Source organism: Solanum verrucosum, unplaced genomic scaffold (genome assembly GCF_900185275.1).
Source record: "Solanum verrucosum unplaced genomic scaffold, falcon-dt-bn FXZP01000060.1, whole genome shotgun sequence".
Lineage (NCBI taxonomy): Eukaryota > Viridiplantae > Streptophyta > Magnoliopsida > Solanales > Solanaceae > Solanum > Solanum verrucosum.
In genome coordinates, this window is record NW_026020129.1 from 845,929 (window position 1) to 860,270 (window position 14,342).

General features: G+C 31.4%; 3 protein-coding genes across 3 annotated transcripts; 2 read left to right on the forward strand and 1 right to left on the reverse strand.

The window, feature by feature from the left end:
• Window positions 1–2,926: 2,926 nt before the first annotated feature.
• On the forward strand, window positions 2,927–3,839 carry LOC125826132 (mitochondrial import inner membrane translocase subunit PAM16 like 2-like). Its single transcript, XM_049505440.1, has 3 exons — window positions 2,927–3,029; window positions 3,207–3,337; window positions 3,424–3,839. Exons 1-3 carry the CDS (start codon window positions 2,972–2,974, stop codon window positions 3,544–3,546), a joined length of 312 nt encoding a protein of 103 aa, XP_049361397.1. The 5' UTR covers window positions 2,927–2,971; the 3' UTR covers window positions 3,547–3,839.
• Window positions 3,840–5,283: 1,444 nt separating this feature from the next.
• Window positions 5,284–6,910, reverse strand: LOC125826114 (uncharacterized). Its single transcript, XM_049505417.1, has 2 exons — window positions 6,556–6,910; window positions 5,284–6,181 (listed from the first exon to the last, which is right to left on the reverse strand). Exons 1-2 carry the CDS (start codon window positions 6,908–6,910, stop codon window positions 5,487–5,489), a joined length of 1,050 nt encoding a protein of 349 aa, XP_049361374.1. The 3' UTR covers window positions 5,284–5,486.
• A 6,622-nt stretch (window positions 6,911–13,532) lies between these two features.
• LOC125826293 (mitochondrial import inner membrane translocase subunit PAM16 like 2-like) lies at window positions 13,533–14,229 on the forward strand. Its single transcript, XM_049505614.1, has 3 exons — window positions 13,533–13,705; window positions 13,881–14,011; window positions 14,098–14,229. Exons 1-3 carry the CDS (start codon window positions 13,555–13,557, stop codon window positions 14,227–14,229), a joined length of 414 nt encoding a protein of 137 aa, XP_049361571.1. The 5' UTR covers window positions 13,533–13,554.
• Window positions 14,230–14,342: the final 113 nt, after the last annotated feature.

The window sequence follows — 14,342 nt, forward strand, 5'->3', positions numbered from 1 at the left end:
GTAATTATTTGGGACATACTGGCACAGAAGTTGCCAAGCCTCGAGAAGATGAATTCTGAAATTCGACTTACCCGTCCTATTAGCAATGAGAAGGAATGATAGAGATGGGTGTTGGCTTGACATGTTAGCCAAAGAAGCACAGACAACTGCCAGTCTCGCTCCGTACTAGGTGGAGTGACTAATTTACTTTTGCATTATTACATCAAAATTTATATCTCCATTCATGGCAATGTTGCTGCTTCTTCAGTGTAATAAAGGGACTGCTCCTAGATATCCATCATTCCCATCGAATTACTTAATACGGAGGAACACTTGCTCAAAGTCATATACCTAGAAAAAGATAAGCTATTCTGCATCAGAAAATCTATGCAGGGAGTAGAAAGGTTTTTCTTGGTAGTATTATGTAACACAGATGATCTATTTTCCACATTTGAGCTTTGCTTTGTCTTTTCTGTTTTTGTTTGGTTTAAAATCTAATAAATGTGACAATGCTTCACCAAGAAAGTGATTTTGCTTTTCAGTACATCAAAAGTCTAAACAAAAGACTCCCTCCGTTTCAATCTGTTTGTATAATTTTGACTTGGCATGGATTTTAAGAACATAAACAAGTCTTTTGAATCTTGTGGTCTTAAACTAAAGAGATGTCGAATGTACCAAAATTTCTTTTAATCTTGTGCTCTTAAACATGTCATGTGGAAAGTTGATATTAAAGAATTGTCAAAAAAGGAAAGAAATATTATTTTTTAAACGGGCGAAAAGGAAAGCAAGGCAAACAAATTGTAATGGAGGGAGTAACATTTTTTGATGAGGAAAGTGATTTTGACTTGGATATAATTTAAAGAAGAAGTCACTGATATTCGATATGTAACAGTGATTAGTTTTATCAGAGATGTAGAAGAATTTGGACTAGAAGGGACTAGGGAGAGGGGGTAAATGAGTGGAATAAAATGCATAGCATGGAAGACTCATGAAGGAATTATTTCTTTGTTGTGATACTTTTAGTCTGAAATGTTGTCAGTAAGATATTTTTTCAATCCGGATATTTATGTTGTTGCTTTCTCCAAACTCGTTGATGCTTAACTGCGTGCATGTTTAACCCTTGACTGGCCTTATTCAAAAAGAAAGGGAAACATGTTTAACATTTGTTGCTCGGATTCTAGCTTCTTCTGTTTTCACTGTTAATAGTTATTGATCTTACTGGGGACTAGTCATAAATGTATTCAAGTAGATTTTGATTGTTTTATCTGATTGATCTGCTCTGCTGTTTGGTCGTTTCTTAGGTTACACATTTCCACTTTCCTGGTTAGGGCTACCTCAGAATTTCAGCAATGGTATGTTTTTTTTTTTTTTTTTTTTTGAGAAGGTAACATTTTTCGGCAATGGTATGTTGTACTGTTATCTTTTTTATTATTGGTGCAATGTTTTCCAGGATATGCTTGCCAATCCATTCTTCCTTGAATTTGAGTATCATTGTTTGGCTGGTTTGTTGGGGGTTTTTTTCATTGTTTTGCTGGTTTATAAAAGTCTTTAAAATTATATTTGATAATGTTTGGATCTTCGATTTTAATTCTTCAACCTATATCAAATTGATACACTGTTTCAATATGGAGGGAGGAGGGAAACATTGATGTATGTTTTGGGACTCAAAATGTTAGGCACCACCTTTGTGCTTAATGAAATGACTCTCTTTATTCTGTGATAAGTTTGTAGACATGATTCCTTATCTGGATGATATTCAACTCAAGCTTTTCGTAGTGGTAAGAGCGCAATGCTTGATGTGTGGGTTTCTCTCTACTCTTTTGGTATACTCTACTTGTATAGAATCTCCCAACATTAATCAAATCATTTAAATTATTAAAAAAAGGGTAAAGAGAATATTACATTAATAGCCTGAGAAATTAGCAAATGGGGCAATAAGGAAGGGATAACATTTGTGGTAAAGACCTTCCATCTTCAACTATGAGGTTAGGATTCGAGTTATCAAGGGAGCAAAATGAGAAAAAAAAGAGATTGTAGGTCTTTCAAAACAACTTCTTTCCATTTGACTTTAGGTTTACCTCTTTCTCTCAACACCTTCACTGATTATAGTTTCACATTTATAGATTAGTGCATCAGAGGTCAACATAGGACATGATTAAACTTTCTCAAATGACCTTCTCTCATTTTATCCTTTATGTGTGTTACTTGTCCCGTCTGCTGAACATGAACATTCTGAATAAGTGTGAAATCACCTAATACTTGCATGTTGAATGACTTCCACTCAGTGCCGTAAGATGCTGCATTTTGTGGCATTTCTTTGATAAAATAATTAAGTAGGCAATAATTTACAGTTATGTCTAATTTAGTCCTTGGTTTTGCATCGTACCAGTCAATCTTTTAAGGGTAATCTCTTTTTAGTTCTAATGTGGCCAATGTGATTGAGGTCAATGAAAAATGAATTATTTAGTTAGAGATCTAGTTTTTACCTTTAAGCTCTATAAAATTTTCAAAGTATTTGTCTCCAATATGCTTATGTTCCTTCTGCCATTGTCAATTATGCTTCCATTACTTAGCTAGGTTGCACTGGCAACCATATTTGATGGCTAAGTAAAAAGAGTTTAACGACTAATCATGTGACCTCCCCTCTGTCCCCTAGACAAAGTATTGTTGAGGATTCATATTAATGGGCTAGTTTTACATTGGCTATTGCATCCCTCCTCTTTTACCCGAGCTCACCCAGGCAGAGTAATCCCCCCCCCCTTAAACAAAGTAAAATCATTAAGTTTGAAACTCTTTTACCAACATGGTTCTTATCATAGAAAAAGTGGATATTTCAGGCCATAGCTCACATTATGTCAATGTTTGTTGATATTGTTTTATTTCTTCAAGTTCATGAGCCCTGTACTTACTTGAAATGGTATCTTATTTCGGCAACTATGCAATCATGTTGTTCTTGAGGCAGGCTGCAAAAATTCTTGCTAATTTAATTGTAATGGGCTCTTCTATATTGGCAAGGGCATTTGTTCAAGCATATCGTCAGGCATTGTCCAGTAAGTATCTTCTGAATTCATGTTCCTTCTTTTTTGAGAATAACTTTGTACTCAATTAATATGAGTCATTCTGTTTTGCATCATAAGCATTTCGGGGCTGTTGGGGTGTTTGGTTTGTTTTTCCTTGCTTCCATGCACATCTTGCTCACACTGTACTTAACTGCATCCTGATGGCAGATGCCTCGAAGAATGGTGTTGCTCAAGAAGCAGTGCAGAATATTAAAAGATCTAGCAAAACCATGACGGAAGCAGAGGCAAGACAGATTCTTGGTGTCACAGAGGATTCATCATGGGAAGAAATTGTGCAGGTTCGTTTAAATGTTTGCCGTTATCTTGTGACACTGCTTTTGTCTTTAATATGACATTAATACGTCGCTTCTCATTTTTCTTGCAGAAGTATGACAACTTGTTTGAGCGAAATGCTAAAAACGGGAGTTTTTACCTTCAATCAAAGGTACATAGAGCTAAAGAGTGTTTGGAAGAAGTTCACAAACCAAAAGAACCAGAAACAAAATAAGAAATTTTGTGCTGATGTTTAGTGTATATTCTTGCTGCTAATGATTTACCTGGCTAGTTCCTTGGATCTTTGTCGAAAATTTTATATTTTGGTGACAGCAGTTGAGGTTTCTGTTCAAGAACTTCAATGTAGTGAGTGTGTTAAGACACATCACAACACAACACAACACAACACACTCACACCATTGTAGTATACATGTGTATAAAGGGATCAATTTCTTGAGTAGCTAACAAAAAAAGAAGTTGAAAAAACTTGATGACATTTTCGCCCATTATTTTAAGTTGTATTCATTATTCAAGCTTCTTATATGGTGATGTTTAAGTCACAGCAAAAATGCTGTTTATCTTGCATTATTTTGTTATGTTAAAACATCGTGATGCACAAAATCGTTATAATATAAAAAGCAAGGCAAAAAAAATCTAGCATTTTGCCTTCTTGTTATAACATAATTTAATTTAAATTGTATTATCCTGTTTCTTTTTTTCTTTCTCTATATAGCATTTTGCCTTCTTGTTATAACATGTTTGCAAAAAAAAAAAAAAAAAAAAAATCTAGAGCTTCGTTTAACATGATTCTCAAGGTCTCACGAGAATGTATGAGAGGAACAAGAGGATTTGCACATTGTCAGGTCTAACAAGATTTATTTTTTTCATTCTCAAGGCTTGAATTCGAGATCTTTGATTAAAGGTGGAAGGATCTCAACCATCTCGCCACATGTTCTTACTTTTTAGATACAGAATGATATATAATACTGATAGGGGAGTATTAGCCAATTTAAATTCCTTTTTCATCCCAACTTGTCAAACTCGTACAAGTTGGAACCTTTATCAAAAATAATTATGCAATGATCTGTAAGACTGCCTGAAATCTCAAAGAATTGCAGTTCTGAACTGTTTAATTTTCTGGTAATGATTACAAAAATACGAGGAAAAATTACATATTCACAGATGGTGATGAGCTTGCAAGTGAGTAAAATTAAATGTATGATAATTAGTGAAGATGAATATTACAAGGTCAAAAACTGAGAACTTCACCATCTTCATCATTTGGGAAGGTAACACATTTGAAAACTTTGCATTTTGAGCACAATAAGTATCCCGTCTGCGCGGTAAGATGAAGAAAAAACTTATTGGAATTATATTCCATGGAAAAATAATGGAATGTGAGATGATAACAATTCCTAGAAGAATACAGTAAAAAGAAAACACTTACAGCTCTACATGATGGACACCGACGATAAATTTTGTTAGTCTCAGATTTCACATTGGTCTTCTGACCTTTACAAAAATCACAGAGCAGCCATCCAGTGCTCTAAATCTGCAAAAACAATTCTCATTTTTTGAGATCAAATCTGAAATCAATGATTGTTAGGTAATAATGTTACGTATTCTTTCTTTATTTTGTGGATCAACAACTTCAATCTTATTAGAATGTAATAACTTCACTAGACTTTTTTCTTTTATGTGGCAGTGCATGCTTATATTTGGTAATTCACTGAGTTTTTCATTTGTGCATTTTTCTGGCATTTGTAAATTGACTTGATCTTCTCTTTTTGCAGATTATTCTTCACATAAGAATGATTGAGATTGTGCTCATGGCATATAACCAGATGAAAAGTGAGGGTACCTTATGAATGGTATAAATATTGCAAACTTGAACTTTCCAAATTATGTATAAGATAGGTTGTAATAGGCAACACTCAATTGTGCAAGGGCCATGTCCCTCTAGTATATGTAGAAGGCAATAAAGACTACAACTTTAGAACATTCAGAGCAAAATTTGAAAGAAAAATAAGCTCTAAGTTGTACAAAAAGAACTGAACAGGCAATAAAAAGAGAAACAAGAAGCAATTTTGCCAAATGAGAGAACATGCTGTCACTGTAGAAACTAACAACTAAGACTGCTCTACCAGCTCGAAAAAGGGGCAAGCTTGTTGCATATCAAACGATCATCCAAGTCAAATGTTGATAACCAGCCCATTTTGCAGCAAGTCGGACACCAATGGCCAATGCAGCACATATCAGAGGAACTGGGACCTTCCTAACAGCACCGGTAGTTTCCCCTTCACTTTTATTCAAATGCATTTTAGAGTGTTGCAGAATGGCCAAAGCATTGTAAGAAACCATTACTACCAGTCTAACCCAAGGCTCTCCCACAGCAGCTAATGCAGCAGCAGCAGGCATTGCGGAAGACACATAATCTCTTCTCCTGATAAATCGAGCAAAGAAAAACAAGCCTAGGAGTATAAACCAAAAGAACAACTCAGAAATATAACCTCTTACAGCAGCAAATCCCATTATTCCAGCTGCTGTAAGAAGGTATGGTTGGCTGTTCACAGAATCTGGAACTGCCGCTTCACCAATAGCAAGAACACAAGATGCCAAAATGATGATTGTTGTTAGCTCTTGTACTGGTGCATATGCAACTATACTGGAGTAGAAAGCTCGAATGGAGTAAATTGTTGATTCAATAAACCTAATTATAGCTGTGATCTGATCCCCTATGAAGTAGTATACAACATCCAATGCAAGTTTCGAGATGTAACCGAGAAATCGGAAGACAACACCCACAGCCTTTTTCCAATTATCCAGTTCCCACAAGATAGTCCTCCAGGCATATAGAATAAAGGCCAAAGCTGCATATTGACAACAACTACAGAGTTAATGAAGTACTCTATGTTTATAGCTGGAACATAAATAGAGAGCTACACATGAAAAGTGCAGAACACGAATGTGAGTTACTACTTAAATGAAAATCGTAAGGAAATCAAACGATCAACAACTACATGATATTCTAACAGCAGATACATGGGAACATCTTGGGCTTTCTTTCTACTTGTATCAAAAAAAAAAATTATCACCCAACAACTCAACAGCAGCTATACTCAACTACATAACCTAGAATGCACATTCAGCTAAATCAGTGCCCACAAATAGAAAATTGACAAATTAGCTTATAACTAAATCAGTGCCCACAAAAAGAACATATGATAGAGCTTTTTTGATATACCTATGAACCAAGGCCATCTAACAGGCTTATCAGGAGCTTCTTTAGTCAAGTATCTGAATATATCAGGCATTGTGCTCTCTCCACGAACCTCATTTCCAGCTTTGTCGACACTATTCCCATTATCTATTCCACTACTCTCAGCTTTCGCAATAAACCCATTTTTCCTACGTGATTGAAATCCACAATTACTTGTGAAAATCTCGGAACATTTGTGTTCCAATTCGAGTTTAATTCTGACAACAGGTGAGGGAAAATGAAAAATTTGATTATGAGAGAAAGTACTATAGGGAAAAATCTTATGGGTTTTCTTGAGAGTGGGAATTGAAGATGAGAGAAATGAGAAAGTAATCGACATTGTTGTCAAGGGTTTAGGGTTGGTTTGATTTGAATACAAGTTATGATGGGATTAGTTATGCTTAGATTGTTTTTTATTGACTGTTTGGTTTGTTGTATTAAAACTAATATGCATTACATACTTTTTAAGAATAAATTATTTATTTACAAAAATATCCTTTGTCTTATTTAGACTTTTTATATGTATTTTTTATAGAGCTTTATTTATTCACTTTTAAAAATAAATTACGTGAGTATGTTTAAATTTGTATCTCATATGAATTGAAATAAGCCCGTGGGAAGCCTCTCCTCTTCACTATCATAAGTAAAATATTAATTAAAAACAAATCAATCATAATTTGAAGTAGAAACTGTATCAAAATAACCAAAAATATTGGATCAAAACTCCAAAAATGCTTCAAGAAAACAGCAATAAAGTGACCAAAATACACCAAACCAGCTGCAAAAACTGCACTAAAACAGCTAAAACTGGACAAAATTTGCATAAAAATAACCACAAAAATTGAACCAAATCTGAATTCAAACAGCAGCAAAAAATCCACCAAATCAGTAACAAAAACCGCATTAAAACGTCTATTAAGACTTGAAAAAAAAAATAACTGCAAAAACTCCAAAAAATTGACCAAAATTGCACTAAAACACCTGCCAAAACTAGAGCAAGCAGCTATAAATTTGTGTTAAGATTATTTCTTATTGAGTGTTTGATTTGTTGTATTAAAACAATATATATTGCATAAATTTTAGGAACAAGTTGTTTGTTTACAAAATTACCCTTCGTTTTATTTAGTTAATATTTTCTTTGCAAACTTTAATTATTTATTTTTAAAAATAAAACATTTATTTTATTTAGCTTAAATATTTTTGTTTATGCATTCTCATGGTTAGTACCATACTAGGTAATGTTGCCCGTGCTATGCACGGACACGGGCCCAATAATATAAATGGTATGTTTTGGGGCTAATAACGGAGATTTTGAAGCGATTGTTTGCGTGGATAAAGGAATAAGTTTTTTTATCACAAACGTGTACTTTATTTGACGCTATTCAAGGCACAATAAGACTATCCACATACAACATTTTTGAAATATTTTATGTTGTCAATTATCATGATTTATAGTATTTTTACGATAGATTCACTTAAAGAATGAGTGGAATTTTTTCTATTTTTTTTTCAAAACATATTTTATGTTGTCAATTATCATGATTTATAATATTTTTACGCATTTTTAAAATATAAAAATCCCAAAAAAAATAAGACAAATAAATTAAAATGGACCCAATATATGTTATTTTTGTTGTCTCAATTTATGTCACACAAATAAAATTTGGAGAGTCATCCAAATTTTAATTTTTTTTAAAAAAATGTTTTAAGTTATTAATTATTGTGATTTATAATATTTTGATGTAACTTTCAAATAACCAACATTACTGGTCACTTTGTCTTAATTTATGTGATATGGATAAAAATACAAAATTAACCCTTTTAAAATGTCTTTCAGATATTTTAAGTTGTTAATTATTATTATTTATAATACTTTTTTTGTAATTTTAAAATGATATGTGTTATTTTTTCTGTCCTAATATATGTGAGCCTGAAAGAATTCTGAGAGTGAACCTATTTTATTATATAGCTTTTAAATATTTTAAATTGGTAATTATTCTAATTTTTAATGCTTTTTAAGTCATTTGTAAATGATATATGTTGCTTCCTTTGTCCCATTTTATATAGTATAAATAAAATTCCCGAAACCAACTAAATTTTTAATATATTTTTTAAAATATTTTAAATTATTAATTATTGCGATTTATAATATTAAAAAAAAAGTACAAAACTTGTATCAGCCTAAAAAATGACCACGATAATTCGAAGCCTACAGAAAGCAATATGGTTGTACGTAATTTTAAATACTTAAAATATATTACTCCACTTGTCTCAATGTATGTAGCATTGATAAAATTTCAAGATTCAATCAAATGTTGTTAATTGTTAACATTTATAATACATTTTACGTAGTTTTCAATAATTTCACATTAAACAATACATATTACTACTTTTGTCTCATTTTATGTGACATTGATAGATTAATTTTAAGAATCAGTCAATTTATTTTTTCTGTTTTTTTAATAAATATTTTAAGTGGTCAAAATCACGATTTGTTGTATTTTATACATAATTTTTAACGATAGATTAATTTCAAGAATTAATCGAATTTTTTTATATGTATTTATTTTTGAAATATTTTATGTTGTCAATTATCATAATTTATAGTATTTTTACACAATTTTTAAATATAAAAAAAATTAAGACAAATAAATTAAAATGGGCGCAATATATGTTATTTTTGTTGTCTCAATTTATGTGACACAAATGAAATTTGAAGAGTCATCCAAATTTGCATTTTAAAAAAAAAATGTTCTAAGTTATTAATTATTGTTATTTATAATATTTTTATGTAACTTTCAAATAACTTACATTGCTGGTCACTTTGTCCTAATTTATGTGATATGGATAAACTTACAAAATTAACTCTTTTAAAATGTCTTTCAGATATTTTAAGTTGTTAATTATTATTATTTATAATACTTTTTTGGTAATTTTGAAATGATATATGTTATTTTTTTTGTCCCAATATATGTGACCCGGATAGAATTTTGAGAGTCAACCTATTTTATTATATATCTTTTAAATATTAAATATTTTAAGTCATTTGTAAATGATTTATTATATTATATTATTATATATTATATTATATATATATATATATATATATATATATATATATATATATTATATTTATTTCTACTATATAATAAAAGGGGTTTTATTATGATATTATATAATAGTAGAATATATATTATATAAACTCCCTTTTATTATATAGTAGAAATTACAATTACAAAATTAACCCTTTTAAAATGTCTTTAAGATATTGTAAGTTGTTAATTATTATTATTTATAATACTTTTTTGGTAATTTTAAAATGATATATGTTATTTTTTCTGTCCCAATATATGTGACCCGGATAGAATTTTGAGAATGAACCTATTTTATTATATATCCTTTAAATATGAAATATTTTAAGTCATTTGTAAATGATTTATTATATTATATTATTATATATTATATAAACTCCCTTATAGTAGGAAAATAAATATATATTATATAGTAGAAAAAATGATTTATTATATTATATATTATATATTATATAGGGAGTTTATGATTGGACATCACAATGTCCCATCATAAACTCCCTCTTATATAATAAGAGAATGTATTTAAAAATATAACTTTTTTTCTTATTTAGCTTAAAAATAGAACTTCCCTCTTTAAGTTTTATTAAAGTGAAAGAAGATTTATGGGAAATAAAAATATAAATAAACATAAGAATTAGTCAAATAAATTCATAAATAAAAATTATATTTATATAGTGTAATTTTTTAATAGAAAAATATAAATAATTATCCTAAAAATAAGAAGTAATGAATATTAGTATACATGATATTAAAAATAATGTAAATATACATAAATGTGAAAAATGATATATACAAAGGGTTTAAAGGGATATAGTTGTCATTTTCCTATTCTATCTCGGGATAAATTATCCCGGGATTACTATACCACCAAATGGGAGGGATAACTTATCCCAGTACTAATTCTTAATCCTGGGATAAGTTATCCCAAGCTTTCCAACCAAACAAGGAAATAGAAGGGTACTTAAAAGTTATCCCGGGATTAACTCTCCCTATCCATCACACCAAACGACCCCTTAGAGTTTATAATTTGGCAAATATCCCAACTTTCCAAATACTAGTTTTTCCTAGTATTTAGGCCAAATCTTATTATTTGAAATCTTTTAAAAATTGAAATTTTACACCAAATTATTATTTTTTTACAAAAACACCCTCTATAGTAGTTGTTTGTGTTGTAGTACATAATTTTTTGCATGAACACCAACGTAATGGTGAAATATTCAGTGAATATGAAAGTGATGATATGGTTGTTGATGAAAATGATGAACAATCGATTTAGGATAACAAAGTCATGTGTTTTGTCTACTTCAAGATGTATGGAATGATGCTTGTTGCACTCACTCCAAACTACCACATTGCTCGCTAGTGTCATGGACACTACTTGTTATTTGTTGTAACGAAGATCCAGTTGACTTGTAATACAAATTTATGGTTAGTTTTGATAGTTTTTAAAACTTATGAATATAAATCATATTTTTCTAAAAAAATGAAATATGTTTCCCAAATACTTTGACCAAATACATGGTGAATTTTCACCCAAATAATATTTGCCAAGAATATTTCAAACTCTATGGTCAAACGCTAGCTAAATAAATCCAATACAAATTAATACAATAGTTGAAATGTGAGTTGTTTAACATTAACTAATTGTTTGTTCTAAACTTCTAATTATTTGTGTTTTGAACAATTTATAAAATTGCATACATATTAAAACTATAACTTGCAATTTTTATGTGTAAATGTAGATGATTTATTCAATTTTATTATTGTTTACCGTCTTTTATAGTTTATCTTTTATAAATTAAAAATTGGCATTTTGTAAGTGATCAATTTACTAAGATACAATTATTCATCCTCAAATAATTTAAGTGAAAAAAAAAAAAGTAAACATGGCAATAAAATTGTTTTTCTCATAGCTAGTTAGAGGGCCATAATAAAAAATATTTGTCCGACAAGCTTTTACCTTAACCCAATTACATAATAACAGTGATTAGTTTTATCAAAGATGTAGAAGAATTTGGAGTAGAAGGGACTAGGGGGAGGGGGTAAGTGAGTGGTAGAAAATGCATAGCATGGAAGACTCATGAAGAAAAAATTGTTTGTGTTGTCAGTAAGATATTTGTGTTGTTGCTTTCTCCAAACTCGTTCGTGCATGTTTAACCCTTGACTGGCATTAAGGGAAACATGTTCGGATTCTAGCTTCTTCTGTTTTCACTATTAATCTTACTGGGGACGGACTAGTCATATATGTATTCAAGTAGATTTTGATTGTTGAATCTGATTGATCTGCTCTGCTGTTTGGTCGTTTCGTAGGTTACACATTTTCGATTTCCTGGTTAGGGCCACCTCAGAATTTCAGCATCGATGTATGTTTTGGGACTCAAAATGTTAGGTACCACCTGAAATTTGTGCTTTAATGAAATGACTCTCTTTATTCTGTGATAAGTTTCCTATAACTGTCCTTCCAAAAGATACAAATCTGGATGATATTCAACTCAAGCTTTTGGTAGTGGTAATTAAGAACGCAATGCAATGCTTGATGTGTGAGTTTCTCTACTCTTTTGGTATACTCTACTTATATAGAGCATTAATCAAATCATTTACATTATAAAAGAACGGTAAAGAGAATATCCCATTAATAGCCTGAGAAATTAGCAAATGGAGCAATAAGGAAGGTATAACATTGATCTTCAACTATAAGGTTAGGATTCGAGTAGCAAAATGAGAAAAAAAATATCATGGGTGGAGATTAGCTTACAAAAACACAATAAAGCCTTAATCCCAGGCTTGTTGGATCTGAATCCTTAACTATCTGTTTTGCTCAATTTGGAAGTTCTCTATCACTAGATTTCCACATTTTCTATTAACATGCAAATCTTTAACAAGCTCTAAGCAACCATTAGACCTAATGGAAACTTCCCAACCTGACTGTACTGTAATTTCAACTTCTATTTCTTTTTGCTAAATATGAATAAATTCCAAGAGATTGTAGGTCTTTCAAAACAACTTCTTTCCGTTTGACTTTAGGTTTACCTCTTTCTCTTAACACCTTCACTGATTATAGCTTCACATTTATAGATTAGTGCATCAGAGGTCAACATAGGACATGATTAAACTTTCTCAAACGACCTTCTCTCATTTTATCCTTTATGTGTGTTACTTGTCCCTTCTGCTGAACATGAACATTTCTAATCTTGTCTGATTTTGTATTTCCACAAAGTTCTGAATAAGTGGGAAATCTCCTAATACTTGCATGTTGAATGACTTCCACTCAGTGCCGTAAGATGCTGCATTTTGTTGCATTTCTTTGATAAAATAATTAAGTAGGCAATAATTTACAGTTATGTCTAATTTAGTCCTTGGTTTTGCGTCGTATCAGTCAATCTTTTAAGGATAGTCACTTTTTAGTTCTAATGTGGCCAATGTGATTGAGGTCAATGAAAAATGAATTATTTAGTTAGAGATCAAGTTTTTACCTTTAGGCTCTATAAAATTTCAAAGTATTCGTCTCCAGTATGCTTTTGTTCCTTCTGCCATTGTCAATTATGCTTCTGTTACTTAGCTAGGTTGCATTGACAACCATATTTGATGGCTAAGTAAAAATAGTTTAATGACTAATCATGTGACCTCCCCTTTGTCCCCTAGACAAAGTATTGTTGAGGATTCATATAAATTGGCTAGTTTTACATTGGCTTCCATCTTATTGCATCCTTCCTCTTTTACCCGAGCTCACCCAGGCAGAGTAATCCCCCCCGTAAACAAAGTAAAATCATAAAGTTTGAAACTCTTTCACCAACACGGTTCTTATCATAGAAAAAGTGGACCTTTCAGGCCATAGCTCACATTATGTCAATGTTTGTTGATATTGTTTCCTATTTCTTCAAGTTCATGAGCCATGTGCTTACTTGAAATGGTATCTTATTTCGGCAACTATACAATCATGTTGTTCTTGAGGCAGGCTGCAAAAATTCTTGCTAATTTAATTGTAATGGGCTCTTCTATATTGGCAAGGGCTTTTGTTCAAGCATATAGTCAGGCATTGTCCAGTAAGTATCTTCTGAATTCATGTTCCTTCTTTTTTGAAAATAACTTTGTACTCAATTAATCTGAGTTGTTCTGTTCTGCATCATAAGCATTTTGGGGCTGTTGGGGTGTTTGGTTTGTTATTTCTTGCCGCTTGCACATCTTGCACACTGTGTACTTACTCCATCCTGATGGCAGATGCCTCGAAGAATGGTGTTGCTCAAGAAGCAGTGCAGAATATAAAAAGATCTAGCAAAACCATGACGGAAGCAGAGGCAAGACAGATTCTTGGCGTCACAGAGGATTCATCATGGGAAGAAATTGTGCAGGTTCGTTTAAATGTTTGCTGTTATCGTTTGACACTGCTTTTGTCTTTAATATGACATTAATACGTCGCTTCTCATTTTTCTTGCAGAAGTATGACAGCTTGTTTGAGCGAAATGCTAAAAAGGGGAGTTTTTACCTTCAATCAAAGGTACATAGAGCTAAAGAGTGTTTGGAAGAAGTTTACAAACCTAAAGAACCAGAAACAAAATATGAAAATTAGTGCTGATGTTTAGTGTACATTCTTGCTGGTAATGATTTACCTAGTTAGTTCCTTGGATCTTTTTGTCGAAAACAGCAGTTGAGGTTTCTGTTCAAGAACATCAATGTGGTGAG

What these genes read in the sequence shown, in the direction of transcription:
- LOC125826132 (XM_049505440.1), top strand. Translation starts at nt 2,972, where the DNA reads ATGGGCTCTTCTATATTGGCAAGGGCATTTGTTCAAGCATATCGTCAG. An exon ending in ATATCGTCAGGCATTGTCCA is followed by an intron (nt 3,030 to 3,206) that starts GTAAGTATCTTC and finishes TCCTGATGGCAG; the next exon opens with ATGCCTCGAAGAATGGTGTT. An exon ending in CATGGGAAGAAATTGTGCAG is followed by an intron (nt 3,338 to 3,423) that starts GTTCGTTTAAAT and finishes TTTTTCTTGCAG; the next exon opens with AAGTATGACAACTTGTTTGA.
- LOC125826114 (XM_049505417.1), bottom strand. Translation starts at nt 6,910, where the DNA reads ATGTCGATTACTTTCTCATTTCTCTCATCTTCAATTCCCACTCTCAAG. An exon ending in TAGATGGCCTTGGTTCATAG is followed by an intron (nt 6,182 to 6,555) that starts GTATATCAAAAA and finishes GTCAATATGCAG; the next exon opens with CTTTGGCCTTTATTCTATAT.
- LOC125826293 (XM_049505614.1), top strand. Translation starts at nt 13,555, where the DNA reads ATGTGCTTACTTGAAATGGTATCTTATTTCGGCAACTATACAATCATG. An exon ending in ATATAGTCAGGCATTGTCCA is followed by an intron (nt 13,706 to 13,880) that starts GTAAGTATCTTC and finishes TCCTGATGGCAG; the next exon opens with ATGCCTCGAAGAATGGTGTT. An exon ending in CATGGGAAGAAATTGTGCAG is followed by an intron (nt 14,012 to 14,097) that starts GTTCGTTTAAAT and finishes TTTTTCTTGCAG; the next exon opens with AAGTATGACAGCTTGTTTGA.